Raw genomic sequence first — 14022 nt, forward strand, 5'->3', positions numbered from 1 at the left:
ATCAACCATGGCTTGAGTGCTTATTGTAATTCCAGCTGAAGTTAAAGTATCCTTCAAGAGTGAGACATCCTTTTCTATTTTTTCCAATCGGCTGTCAACCTTCTTCTCAAAACTCTTGAAACAAGTCTCAAACACACTAATAAAGGACTTCATTTGTTCATCTGTTGCAGCTCGATGTGTTGTTGCTGCTCGCTCATAGAGCAGTTTCTTTTTCCTCCTCTCCGCACCATGATCATGTTGTCTCTTCCTCTTGCAACCTGATTCTTCATCATTAGCAGCTTGCATACTCTCACCACTCTTTGTTGCACTAGACCCTTGATTTTCTTCACACACCTCACTGCCAACATCATCTTTTAATTGAATATGTTCACCCTCCACATCATCAACTTGTACAGTTCCCCAAATATGGTCTCCAAAATCATTTCCAGAACTGATCTTATCTTTCAAATTATCGACTTCACCATCGCTTGTTTCGTCACGCCATAAAAACTCAATGGAGTCAACAACGTCGAAATCGCTAGTAATAGATATGTATGGATAAACAATATCCTAAAAAAAAGAAAAAAAAACAGGTAGGAGTTAAAGATTAAACAATGACATCAACTATTAACAAAAAAGAACATGTGATAAGAGTTGGGTTGACAAAGAAAGTACCTTCGGTCCAAATGTACTTTCTAGTTGGATGATATCATCATATGATACTTTGGCTGCGCCTTTCCAGTTAGAACATCGAGGAGCTTCTCTAAACTCAGTGATAATCTTTTCTCCCAACAACTTTCCAATGTCTGGAATTGCCTCCATCACCCATATTTGAAATGCATATGAGAAACCATCTAATGCATAGCTATTGATCTTCTTCAAATCTTCTCTTTTTTCTATGATAGACTTAGCAAGACTTTTAAAAGCTTTAAGACCCCAAGGATAAGTCCTCACCTTATCAAGATCCATTACCATCTGGATGTATTTGAGTGGAATATACTTTTTCTCATCCTTAGCCATAACCAACCCAGCTATCACAAGAAGATACACCAATCGGATCCTATCTACCTCATTCCATTTGTGAATTACAGGTAAGTGAACATCAACCAAGCTCTTAATGCTAATAGTCGGACCTTTTCTCTTCATCAATTTGCTCCAAAACCCACCATCATCTTTCCAATTCTCTAAATTACAACTAGAATCCGCAGTGCATTTGAGCCCAGTCACAGCATGAAACTCTTGCATTGAAAATCTGAGTGGCTTCCCTCCAAACACAAACCATATCTCTCTTTTTTTCTTTGTAACCAATTGCCTAGACATCATGCTGTGTATCAAACGTCCTGAATACCCTAAACCATTCTCGTAGAGTGCAAAGACATGTGAAAAGACTGGATCATTCTTCACCTTCTCATACTCTTTAGGTAATGCTTGTTTGACTTTGCCCAAGATAGAAATTCGACAGGAATTGTTAATCTTCTTCACTTGTGGCTCAAATCCATCTCTAAACAGGCGTTTAGGAAATTCTGTTTCCATAGCTACACAAAAAAAATTAAGAAAATGATATTCATTAGTATGATGAACATGATCAATTAGCTATACTAACTATAAGAAAAAACACAAAAACATGATCGATTAGCTATACTAACTATAAGAAAAAACACAATCAATTGATTATCTATACTAACTGTAAGAAAAAACACAAATTTCAATCGATTAGCTATACTAACATAAGAAAAATCACATTTGGGGAAAAAAACACAACCACAACAATCCAAACAAACAATTGCATGCATCGATTGAGAGAGAGAGAGAGAGAGAGAAATCGATTGGGTTCAATCAAAATTTTGGGGAAAATTTTTGAAATAGATTTGGGGAAAACCTCAATTGTGTCGAGAGAGATAGAGAGAGAGAGAGAGAGAGAGAGGGAGAGAGAGAGAGAGAAGCTACCGAAGTCGTCGCCGGTGGGAGAAGCTGCCGGAGTCGTCGATCTTCGCCGGTGGGAGAAGCTACCGGAGTCGATATCGTTTGAGAGAGAGAGATACTCGCCGGTGGGTATTGATCGATAATGTCGAGATTTTTTTCTTTTAGGTAGGTGAGTAGTAAAAAAAAGTAATACAAAAATCAGTAAAAAAAGTATAAGGAAATGAATTGTTAAAAAAAGGAAGTATTGTTTTGATTAAATATAGGAAGTATACAAAAGAAGAAATATAGAAAAAGTTTGATAAGTAAATTTTGGTTTTTTCTGTATTAAGGGTATAACTGAGTTTTTCTGTATTGTAAAATCTATTCTACCAAACTCCAAAAAAAAAAGCATAATAGGACAAATTGAAGCAAAAATGTCTTTTTAAATCATAGTAGCCTATACAATTATAGCAAGCATTTACTTTTTACAGAATAGCAAGCATTTATTTATATACATCTTTGTTGTCAAAAAAAAAAAAAAATTATTCACGATGATAAGGTTAATAAACAATTTAATACACATGGCCTATTTAATTGAAGGGCTAGATTTATCTTCTAATGGTTTTAATATTAAATTATATTTTCACTATGTTTTATATTTTTTAATTTACATAACTGAAATTTTAACAATATATATTTCCTCCAAATATCATAATTATGAAATTAATACATAATGATTAAGGCTTTTGACTAAATATCTTTTTGTTTTTTTTTTATTCTTTTGGATTCAAAGCTATTAACTATATCTCTCTCTATATATGCTAATATGTACATTGGATTGAATACACAGCTGATTGGGTACATACTGAGAATATACCATGGATAATAATAATATTATCATTGATCTTTACCTAACTACAATTAATTTCTAACCGCGTACGTGTGATTGACTACAAAACCAGAAAAAGTACTAATCATGTACTTCACAATCGGACGGTCACAAACGCGTCGATGCACACGTAGTAGGTGCCTTTCGCCCTAAAATCGACGACCGCGATGAACTTAAGCGTTACTTTGGATGTCGTGTCCGATAACTAGCGGTTAAGATTAAGATGAACAAAAAAAATTCAGACATAACGAGCGTAGTCTACACGCGCTTATTTCTGATGGTGTAGCGTAAAAAACGTGAGCCAAACCGTACCGGATTCCAACTTTATTTCTGGATTGGAGAATCCAAGACGGAGGAGAGAGGTACTCTTATAAAAACGACACGATATCCTCACCGAGTTTACGCCTCATTTCCTCTTCTCTTTCTCTGTGTGTTCTTTGTCTCTCGCGCGAAGCGCTTATCTTTGTGTTGTTGTTTTTTTTTTTTTTTTTTTTTTTTTTTTTTCTCTTATCGGAGGAGAGATGGTGGCGAGTGCTTTACTACCGGAGCTCTGGACGGAGATCCTTGTGCCGGTTTGTGCGGTTGTCGGTATCTTGTTTTCGCTCTTCCAATGGTACGTTGTCTCACGTGTGAAGCTCACCTCTGACCTCGGCGCATCGTCGTCTGCTGGCAAGAATGGTCACGAAGATTATCTAATCGAGGAGGAGGAAGGTGTTAATGACCAGAGTGTTGTCGCTAAGTGCGCTGAGATTCAGACTGCTATCTCTGAAGGTAAGATCTAGTTCAGCTTTATTTAGATCTCACGGTTCTGTTTTTAGATCTGTCTCTTTTTTTGTGATTGGAGCTTGTTTGGTAATGATGATAACGATGTTTTGGAATGTTAGAAATCAATCTTTGGAAATTACTAATTTAGTGTCTTGGTGAAAATCTGTAATAATAATGATGTGTGTGTGTGGTTGTGTATGTGAAAAAAGTGAATAATCATTGGATCTGTTTGGAACAGGTGCAACTTCGTTCTTGTTCACCGAGTACAAATACGTTGGTGTCTTCATGATATTCTTTGCTGGTGTTATCTTTGTTTTCCTCGGCTCTGTTGAGGGATTCAGCACTGAGAACAAGGCTTGTACTTACGACGCCAAAAGAGTTTGTAAGCCTGCATTGGCTACTGCAGCTTTCAGCACTGTTGCTTTCGTGCTTGGTGCTGTCACCTCTGTTCTCTCTGGTTTCCTTGGAATGAAGATTGCCACCTACGCCAATGCTAGGACCACCTTGGAAGCAAGAAAAGGTGTTGGAAAGGCCTTCATTGTTGCCTTCAGGTCTGGTGCTGTGATGGGTTTCCTTCTTGCTGCCAGTGGTTTGTTGGTGCTTTACATTACTATCAATGTGTTCAAGATCTATTACGGAGATGACTGGGAAGGTCTTTTTGAGGCTATTACTGGTTATGGGCTTGGTGGATCTTCCATGGCTCTCTTTGGCCGTGTTGGTGGTGGGATCTACACTAAGGCAGCTGATGTCGGCGCTGATCTTGTCGGTAAAATTGAGAGGAATATTCCAGAAGACGATCCAAGGAACCCAGCTGTAAGTACATCAGTTCACTGTGTATAATAATAACACTGTGCTTTCGTTTTATTTATTAGAAGTTTTGACTTAACTTTGTTGGTTATGTTACAGGTTATCGCTGATAATGTGGGTGACAATGTTGGTGACATTGCTGGTATGGGATCTGATCTCTTTGGGTCATATGCTGAAGCATCATGTGCTGCTCTTGTTGTTGCTTCCATCTCTTCTTTTGGAAACAACCACGATTTCACTGCCATGTGCTACCCATTGCTCATCAGTTCAATGGGAATCTTGGTCTGTTTGATCACAACACTCTTTGCCACTGATTTCTTTGAGATCAAGGTCGTTAAGGAGATTGAACCGGCATTGAAGAATCAGCTCATCATCTCAACTGTTATTATGACTGTTGGAATTGCTATTGTGTCATGGGTTGGCTTGCCTTCCTCCTTCACAATCTTCAACTTTGGAGTACAAAAAGTTGTGAAGAACTGGTAAGATCTTACTGTATGATTGCTTTTGTGTGTTTCCTGCATTTCATGATTCAAACTTCTCTGTACACTTTTTCTAACTCTGGCATAATTTTGGATTCCAGGCAACTATTCCTGTGCGTTTGTGTTGGTCTTTGGGCTGGACTCATTATTGGTTTCGTCACCGAATACTACACTAGCAACGCCTACAGGTATGAAGCTACGTTAGCTGTATCTAGTTACTAACTTCTTTCCAGCTAGTATAACAAGCTCTAATGTCCCTGTGTTTTTGCAGCCCCGTCCAAGATGTTGCTGATTCATGCAGAACTGGAGCAGCCACCAATGTTATATTCGGACTTGCTCTTGGTTACAAATCCGTCATTATTCCAATCTTTGCAATTGCTATCAGTATATTCGTTAGTTTCAGCTTTGCTGCTATGTATGGTGTTGCTGTTGCTGCTCTTGGCATGCTCAGTACCATTGCCACTGGTTTGGCAATTGATGCTTACGGTCCCATCAGTGACAATGCTGGTGGTATTGCTGAAATGGCTGGAATGAGCCACCGCATCCGTGAAAGAACCGATGCTCTTGATGCTGCTGGAAACACCACTGCTGCTATTGGCAAGGTACGTGGCTTTCTAAAACTCTTTATGCAATCCGATTAATCATTTAGAGAGCTTGCTTGCTTTATTTATTCCTCAAGTTGCCTTTGCTTGTTATCATGTTATGTAATATGAAATGTAATTCCATGTTGTGCACAGGGATTTGCCATCGGGTCTGCTGCCCTAGTCTCCTTGGCTTTGTTTGGTGCCTTTGTGAGCCGTGCAGGAATCCACACCGTAGATGTTTTGACCCCTAAGGTTATCATTGGGCTGCTTGTTGGTGCCATGCTTCCTTACTGGTTCTCTGCCATGACAATGAAGAGTGTAGGAAGTGCAGCTCTTAAGATGGTTGAAGAAGTTCGCAGGCAGTTCAACACCATCCCTGGCCTCATGGAAGGTACCGCAAAACCCGACTACGCCACATGTGTCAAGATCTCCACCGATGCTTCCATCAAGGAAATGATCCCTCCTGGTTGCCTTGTCATGCTCACACCACTCATTGTTGGATTCTTCTTTGGTGTTGAGACCCTCTCTGGTGTTCTCGCCGGATCTCTTGTCTCCGGTGTTCAGGTAAAATATTTTCTCAGTTCTCTTATGATCAACTAACTGTAGTTAAAACATATGCTCACCAATGCTCTTATTTATTTTAAACAGATCGCCATATCAGCATCTAACACTGGTGGCGCCTGGGACAATGCCAAGAAATACATCGAGGTATTGTAATTTTCTTAAAGCTTAAAACAAACTATTTGAAGAGATTGAATCAAATACTCAAGAATTGTGATTTTATTTGCAGGCGGGTGTATCAGAGCACGCAAAGAGCCTTGGGCCAAAGGGTTCAGAGCCACACAAGGCAGCTGTCATTGGAGACACAATTGGAGACCCATTGAAGGATACCTCAGGACCTTCATTGAACATCCTCATCAAGCTCATGGCTGTTGAGTCTCTTGTCTTCGCTCCCTTCTTTGCCACTCACGGTGGTATCCTTTTCAAGTACCTCTAAACTCTACCGGAGTGAAGAAGAGGACGACGATGATGATGAAGAAGAAGATGATGGCGATCGATTCAAAACTCTCTTTTTTACCATTCTTATTTTCGTTTTCCGTAGGTGGTTAAAAAAAAAACTTTTTTTGTTGATGAGGCTCATTTAAAGAACCAACCATATGATGTTTCTTTCTCTTTCTCCCTCTCTCTGTTCTTTTTTGTGCTGTCTAGAATTTAGAAATCCACCAAGTATTTTGAGTCTTTGAGACTTGTTTTAGCCGTTACTTTCTGCTGCTTATTTCTTACTATATTGTTTTTGTCATCTTCGAGACAAATGGGAAACTAGTCTTTTGTCTGGTGAGGGAAACGTTTCACAATTTCTCAAGACCTGTTCATTCTTTCATGACATTTATTACACAACCAACAAATGGTTACACATAGGAAAGCAGTAGTTTCTCATTGTCCAAAAAAAAAAAGGAAGCTGTAGTTTCTAACTAAGACTCTCGAAGAGCCTCGGCTCCAGCCACAATCTCAAGCAACTCCCCAGTGATCTTAGCCTGTCTTGCTCGATTATAAGCCATGGTTAGATTCTTCTTCAATTCAACCGCATTGTCAGTAGCATTACTCATAGCATTCATCCTGGACGCGAGCTCACTCGCTAAAGACTCTTGCAGTGCTCTTAAAATCTGACTGTTTAGATACAAAAGGCATCATTGCATCAAGAATCTGAACAGGGTCTTGCTCGAACTGCATCAACGGTGACATCTCAGGCTTCTCAACTTCAAGCTTCGTCCTTTCCACAGCTAACTTGCCATCTTTGCTCGTTAGCCTAAACATCTCATCCTCCATAGCATCAACACAATCTCCTTTCACATCACAAGACTCTCCTTTGATCGACAAAGGCAACAGAGTGTGGATCACAGGATCAGATTTTATCAAAGACACAAACTTTGTGTAAACTAGCTCAACTTTATCAACCTCTTCACTCACAAACAGGGAAAACACATCATCTGCAATAACTTGAGCTTCTTTAGTCGTTGGGAAAACACCTCCTCCTTCAATACATTTATCCACTTCGATTTCATCTCTCCGGCTAAAATACGCATTCCCTTTCTTACCAACGCTAATCACAACACAGTCTATACCTCTTTGCTTCAACTCTTGAACTCTCAAACTGGCTTTCTTGATGACAGCGTTGTTGAAACCACCACACAATCCTTTATCACCAGTGACAACAACCAAAGCAACTCTCTTGACGGGTCTAACAACACTAAGAGGGAAATCAATGTCTTCCAATTGAGCACACCGGTTGATAGAGTAGAGAACCTCGACTAGAGTCTCGGTGAAAGGTCTACACTTTATGACTGCATCTTGAGCTCGACGAACTCTAGCAGCCGCCACCAGTCTCATCGCTTCCGTTATCTTCTGGGTACTCTTCACACTGTCGATCCGTTCTCGTAACTCCCGGATTCCAGAGCGAATTCGAAGTGAGGGAGACGGAGATCCCGACGAAATCCGATTTGGGCTCAGTGATTGAAACGGATAATAACGAAATGGTTTCAAGGTGGCTATGAAAGAGTACGAGTCTGAGCTAGAAAGCGGTTTAGAATTCGAAGGAGACAACAAGAGCCAAGAGGTCGAGATCGAACCTGTCATTTTCGTTTGTTGAAGAAGAGTTAAAAAAGACTCTGAGCTTAAGAGGTTTAAGATTTCATCCTCACGTGGAGAAATGAGCAAAGAAAGATAATTTGAGAGGTTTTTTCTAATTATAATGTTCTTTAGGGGGTTTATATAGAATTACTACGAAAGTAGAGTTTAGTTGACCTAAGTTTTTTGAAATTTCTTGAATGGTCCTTGTAATTGTGGTTATGTTGATTAGCATCACCACCACGTTTTGGTCACGACATTTCTGATCCTTTTATTAATTTGGAAGCTCTATCATCTTCTTCCTCCTCTCACAGAGACTCTCAGCTCCAAAAGTTTGGGGCTTTATCGTGAACCAACCCTCTGTCCACCGCTACCACAATGTTAATCCAATTCTCTCCGGCGAAACCCCTCTTTTCTCCACCCAATCTCCGCCGCAATTCACCAGCATTCCTCATTTCTCCGCCGAGATCCCTACGAATCCGAGCCATCGACGCCGCACAGATCTTCGATTACGAAACCCAACTCAAATCCGAGTACCGTAAATCCTCTGCTCTCAAAATCGCCGTCTTGGGTTTCGGCAATTTCGGCCAATTCCTCTCGAAAACCCTAGTTCGACATGGTCACGACCTAATCACTCACTCTCGATCCGATTACTCCGACGCTGCTTCCTCAATCGGAGCTCGTTTCTTCAATAACCCACACGATCTCTGCGAACAACACCCCGACGTTGTACTCCTCTGTACCTCAATCCTCTCCACAGAATCAGTCCTGAGATCTTTCCCTTTCCAACGTCTCCGCCGTAGCACGCTCTTCGTCGATGTGCTCTCCGTCAAAGAGTTCCCGAGAGCACTCTTCCTCAAATACCTTCCCAAGGAGTTCGACATTCTCTGTACTCACCCAATGTTTGGACCCGAGAGTGGTAAGCATTCTTGGTCTAACCTGCCTTTTGTATATGATAAGGTGAGAATCGGAGACGAAGCTTCAAGACACGAGAGGTGTGACAAGTTTCTAAGAGTATTTGAGAATGAAGGTTGTAAGATGGTTGAGATGAGCTGTGAGAAGCATGACTATTACGCAGCTGGATCACAGTTCGTGACGCATACTATGGGAAGGGTTTTGGAGAAATACGGAGTTGAGTCTTCGCCGATCAACACTAAAGGGTATGAGACGCTGCTGGATTTGGTGGAGAACACATCGAGTGACAGCTTTGAGCTTTTCTACGGTTTGTTTATGTATAACCCGAATGCTCTTGAACAGTTGGAGAGATTAGATATGGCGTTTGAATCCGTCAAGAAAGAGCTGTTTGGGAGATTGCATCAGCAATACAGGAAGCAAATGTTTGGTGGGGAGCTTCAATCCCCTAAGAAAACAGAGCAGAAATTGCTCAACGATGGTAATGTTGTTCCCATCAAAGATGTAACATCATCATCATAATCTTAAATCACATGTTTGTAGGGTTTGATTGGATTGTAATAGATTCGGAATAAATAAAAGTTGTGACCTTTTGGAAATCCTCAATGTATCTGTTGGAAATTTCTGAACATTGTGTTGCTGAAAACTCAAAAGACCATAATCCATGACTACCCAAATGCCGGGTCACCCACCCGATTCGAATCAGGACAATAACATTTCCTCATGGCCCAATAACATAATGGGCCGCTTGAATGTAGCGTACTATTTACTAGTCCTAATAAGGAAAAGCAAAAAAAACACAAATTTGAATTTTGGAATATAATTTATCAGTGGCACCATCGTTGGTCGGAGCTTTTTGTCTTCCCAAAATTACAACCCTAAACCTTCTTACCGACGACGAAAACTGAACAAATGATGAATCTTTGATCACGGTCTTTGTGATTCAAAAACGGAAGTGATGGAGAAGTGGGTAGCGGAATTTTTCCTCCGTCGGCAACAAAATCCTAGGGTTTACGGTTCTCCTCTGTTATCAGCTCTGACACCGGTAGATTCCGACGACTGTGTAAAGCTCAAGATAACTGCCGTTTTGCGGGACATCTCCAATTCCTTGATTCGAGGTACAGTCGACGAAGGAATGCTTGATATCCTCGAGATTTTGGAGAAGCTTATGTTGCAGGAACGTTCTGTAATCATGGGGTCTCTCAAATCTGCCTACTGCTGGACGGCTGCGGAATGCACGCTTAGGTTTATGTGGCCAGTGACTGTTTCGGATGGCTTCTTTGGCGATGCCCTTGAGAGGATTTGGAAGAAGCGGATTGGGATGTTGAAGGGGAGAGAGAGCGATTTGGTGAGTCACGAGTTGTTGAAATGGGAGAGTGATTTAAACGAGGCGTTTGAGGAACCTGAGATTTACAGGAAGATCCGTGAGACTAATATCAGGTACAATGCCATCTCTCATCTCAGTCAGCTTGTTAAAGAGCAGTGGGCACTACTTGGGTGTTCCTCTCTTGAATCAGAAGCTCGAAAGAGGTTGCTTAAGCGCAAGGATTCCCGGAATAGAGGTAATGGCTTTGGTAGAGCAGGTGACAACATTGACAATATTGGAGTGAGGAGGGAGGGCAGAAATGGAAGCAGTAGAGAGAATGATAATGATGTTGAAGAAGTGGGAGGTGTGGAGAAACATGATGGGGCAGATAAGGTGAATGAACAAGAACAGGAACATGAGCCAAGTCTTAATAAGGGGGACATAACAGTTGCTCGAGAGCTTAAGGATTTTTTGCTGGAAATTCAAAGACTCATTGATGCTTCCACTAGGCAAGGGCAAGAACCTGACGATGCAATGGAGCAGTCAAATGATGTCACTCCTCAGCATGATGAGGCAAATAGGACTGAAGCAGAAGATAGTGAGGGAACATCATCGTCTAGAAGAGTCCGGCCTCATCTACCAACCCCGGAACCTCTGAATGTATCACCGTTGAAGAAAGTAAGATTGGAAAGGCCGCGTCCCAGAAGGCCGATGAAATTCTGGACTCCTGAAGAAGTGGCAGCTCTGAGGGAAGGAGTGAAAGAGTTTGGAAAATCATGGAAAGATGTCAAGAATTCAAACCCTGTTGTTTTAGCTGATAGGAGTGAGGTGGATTTGAAGGATAAATGGAGGAATTTATTTGGTCGGTAGTAATAGGAATCTTGCCAGGTCGCTTATGGGTGTTTTGTATGGTGAATATGTTCTTGACTCATCCCTTTGTAGTTAGTGTCAAACTTTAGACGGTATTTCTTGTTCAAAAGTTTCCATTGATCAACGGATACAAAATGCAATGGTTTTTAATATTTGCTACTATAATCAAATCAAGCAACCTCTGAAACCCATCTCTAGCTCCTCTCGGTTCAAATTCTTGCCAATAAAAACGATCTTGTTGGTTCTTGTTTCATCTTTTCTCCATAGCCGGTCTGGTGATCCTTCGAATATTTCATGAACTCCCTGTCCCAACCATTAAAAACCGTCATCAGATAGAATTCTACATCAAAAGACTTCAATGCTTTAAGATTCAGTTGAAATGATGATCAAAATAATGATAAATGATGGTCACCTGAAACACGAATCTTTCGTCCATGTCTTGGACAGAGAGGATACCTTTCATTCTGTAGATATCCTCACTACGTTGGTACAATAGCGCCCCAAGCCACATGTTAGCCTGATCCATTGTCAAAACTAAGGTTCTAGATAATGCAGATAATCAATCACGCATCTCCATTATCATTTAAAATTTATAGCAAGACTTCTGGTCCTACGGTTTAATGCATCACATGTTACACAATTTGAGCCATATTGGGTTATACCTTCTCAAGGTCTAAGTCACCTTCGCAAACTAAACTGACTGAAGCAACACCAGGGTCATGGGTGTGATCATGAGAATGGTGATGCTCTGCGGTTTCAGAAGCAAACTAATCAGTGCATGTAGGCGATCAGTATTAAATAATAAGACCACTCTTTGGTAATCCTATAACATACCGTGTTCATGATCATGCTCATTGTGGTGATCATGGCAGTCATGACCATGCTCATGGTCATGGTGATGATCATCATGTCCCTCGTGATTTTCCTTCACTTCTTCATTCACAGAGCTCTCGATTCTGCAAAGACAAAACAGTTAGCCACCAGCAATAAACCGTAACAAATGCATAGAGCTACTATAGACCTCGGACAGAAGTTTTCAGAATGACTTGTAATAAGAGATTAGTAAACCGGACCTTTCTAGATCAAACCCTCCAATTCCAAGAACATAATCCAAGTCAACCTTCCCATATTTTGTCTGCTTCATGTGAGCCATGCTGTTTATGGTCTGACAATAACCATAGCATAATTGTTAAATACAGAGCAAAGAGAATAAATAGATGTTCAAGGAGAAAACAATAATCAAAAGAAGCAGTATCTACCTTTATCCGCTGCATCACTGAAGCTAGTTCGGGCTTACCAACAAGATCAGTCTGCAACAAAGTACAAACATTTTTCACCTTGTATGACTTGTCAAGGTAGAACCATACATAGCAAACCGTAGAGAAGTTTATACTACAAGCATCCACCACACATTTCAAATACAATTTTTCATGGTAATGCTAATCGCGAAAATTTGGTAGAAACAGAACTTGACAATACCTTGTTAACTATGATACGATCAGCGTAAGCAATTTGTTCAACCGCCTCATTGACATAGCCTTCGGGTTTAACTTCATCAAGATGCAAACGAGCATGTTTAGCATCAACCAGAGTGACAACTCCATCCAGTTTGACATCATTGAAAATTTCATCCTCAGCATAAAAAGTTTGGATAATTGGGGCTGGATTCGCCAATCCTGGACAAGAACATAATACATGTTATAAATTCATCACTAGTGGTTTCTAAAAGGATCATGTAGTTCTAGAGCTTAATTCAACTGAATTAAAGAGTAACTAAAAATATTTTTCAAACCTGTAGTCTCAATTACAATATGGTCGAATCTTCCTTTCTTCTCCTGAACCAATTCAGAAATCATCCTCACAAGATCACCCCTAACAGTACAACAGAGACAGCCATTGTTAAGCATCATTATATCCTCTGCTCCAGCAGTTTTAGCTGCCACAAGCGATCCATCAATGTCCACTTCACCAAACTGAGAATTCACATTTCAGCCACAAATCAGAAATCTTAAAATTCACTGTATCCAACTTTTCAGACACAGAGAATAAAACACAATACCTCATTCTCGATCACAGCTATGCGCTTCCCGTGATCTCCCGTCAATATATGGTTTAGCAATGTCGTCTGTATACTCAGAAAGACAAAACCCCACGCAAAATCAGCATTTGCTCACACAAAATTGAAAAGCTTTGCGGCAGATGATGAACCCTAGATTTGAAATTAAATAACAAGCCTAGCCTCACCTTGCCAGAACCGAGGAACCCGGTGATAATTGTCGCCGGGATTCGATTATCGGGTAAATTATCATCAGTGGCAAGATCGAAGGAATCTTCGGTATCCAAAAGCGCGAGGGAGGAATCAGAGGCAACGGCGGAGTGGAATCTCCGACGGGTATCAGAGTAAAGCTTGGCGGGATAGAACGGGGAAGGGTTGGTTCTGACGGAAACTGTGGCTATCCTGCGACTAGCAGAAGAAGCGAACCGGTAGTTCAACGAAAAATTAGATCTGGGAACGGTGAAAGCAAGTGGAGCCGTGGCTATGTCGAGTCTCAACGGCGTCGCCATTGCTGGTTATTAGGGTTTAAAGGTCTATCCAGTGAAGAGAGTTCGACAGACTTGTTTTTGTGACTTACGCGCTTTTTTTTTGTTTTGCCGGTTCGATCGAACGGTCGAGATTGACCCCTGGTTCGTACTTAGTTTTGTTTGTGTACTAAAAAAATATAACAATTGCATAATGGTAGAAAAACACACTTATTTTATTATTTCGCAACACAACAACAAAAACACACAAAAATAGTAGTAACTTTTCTGTAGTCCACTTGTGTGTTTTTTTTTTTTGGCTACAAATCATGTAAATCAGAATAGTTCTTTGCGTGGATCAAAAATTAGATGCAAAACTTGAAG

At 40.6% G+C, this 14022-nt stretch overlaps 6 protein-coding genes across 6 annotated transcripts in view; 3 read left to right on the plus strand and 3 right to left on the minus strand.

Moving 5' to 3' along the window:
• Positions 1-1512, minus strand: part of LOC104778729 — a 5725-nt gene extending 4213 nt beyond the window's left edge. Inside the window, exons 1-3 of the mRNA XM_019239751.1 lie at positions 1113-1512; positions 655-1010; positions 7-549 (exon numbers count right to left, since the gene is read on the minus strand). Of these exons, the coding sequence (XP_019095296.1) occupies positions 7-549; positions 655-1010; positions 1113-1512 (1299 nt within the window). The remainder of the gene's footprint in view (positions 1-6; positions 550-654; positions 1011-1112) is intronic.
• Positions 3182-6646, plus strand: LOC104774389 (pyrophosphate-energized vacuolar membrane proton pump 1-like). Its single transcript, XM_010499008.2, has 8 exons — positions 3182-3541; positions 3774-4348; positions 4442-4821; positions 4923-5009; positions 5093-5423; positions 5559-5969; positions 6054-6113; positions 6196-6646. Exons 1-8 carry the CDS (start codon positions 3292-3294, stop codon positions 6400-6402), a joined length of 2301 nt encoding a protein of 766 aa, XP_010497310.1. The 5' UTR covers positions 3182-3291; the 3' UTR covers positions 6403-6646.
• LOC104774380 (ATP synthase gamma chain 2, chloroplastic-like) lies at positions 6823-8140 on the minus strand. The gene is given in 2 exon segments (XM_010499002.2): positions 6823-7087; positions 7089-8140. Coding segments are annotated over 2 exon segments (1161 nt in total). The 5' UTR covers positions 8040-8140; the 3' UTR covers positions 6823-6877.
• On the plus strand, positions 8313-9532 carry LOC104774398 (arogenate dehydrogenase 2, chloroplastic-like). Its single transcript, XM_010499015.1, has one exon. It carries the CDS (start codon positions 8409-8411, stop codon positions 9462-9464), a length of 1056 nt encoding a protein of 351 aa, XP_010497317.1. The 5' UTR covers positions 8313-8408; the 3' UTR covers positions 9465-9532.
• LOC104774417 lies at positions 9862-11242 on the plus strand (the record flags this gene model as incomplete). The annotated part of the gene is made up of 1 exon (XM_010499030.2): positions 9862-11242. A coding segment is annotated over one exon (1257 nt), but the record flags the coding sequence as incomplete, so codon positions are not given.
• Positions 11191-13746, minus strand: LOC104774409 (COBW domain-containing protein 1). The gene is made up of 10 exons (XM_010499024.1): positions 13363-13746; positions 13178-13243; positions 12911-13091; positions 12598-12794; positions 12378-12428; positions 12192-12283; positions 11953-12074; positions 11781-11866; positions 11531-11635; positions 11191-11421 (listed from the first exon to the last, which is right to left on the minus strand). The coding sequence occupies exons 1-10, from the start codon at positions 13681-13683 to the stop codon at positions 11284-11286; spliced, it is 1359 nt and encodes a 452-aa protein (XP_010497326.1). The 5' UTR covers positions 13684-13746; the 3' UTR covers positions 11191-11283.

Source organism: Camelina sativa, chromosome 3 (genome assembly GCF_000633955.1).
Source record: "Camelina sativa cultivar DH55 chromosome 3, Cs, whole genome shotgun sequence".
Taxonomy (NCBI): domain Eukaryota; kingdom Viridiplantae; phylum Streptophyta; class Magnoliopsida; order Brassicales; family Brassicaceae; genus Camelina; species Camelina sativa.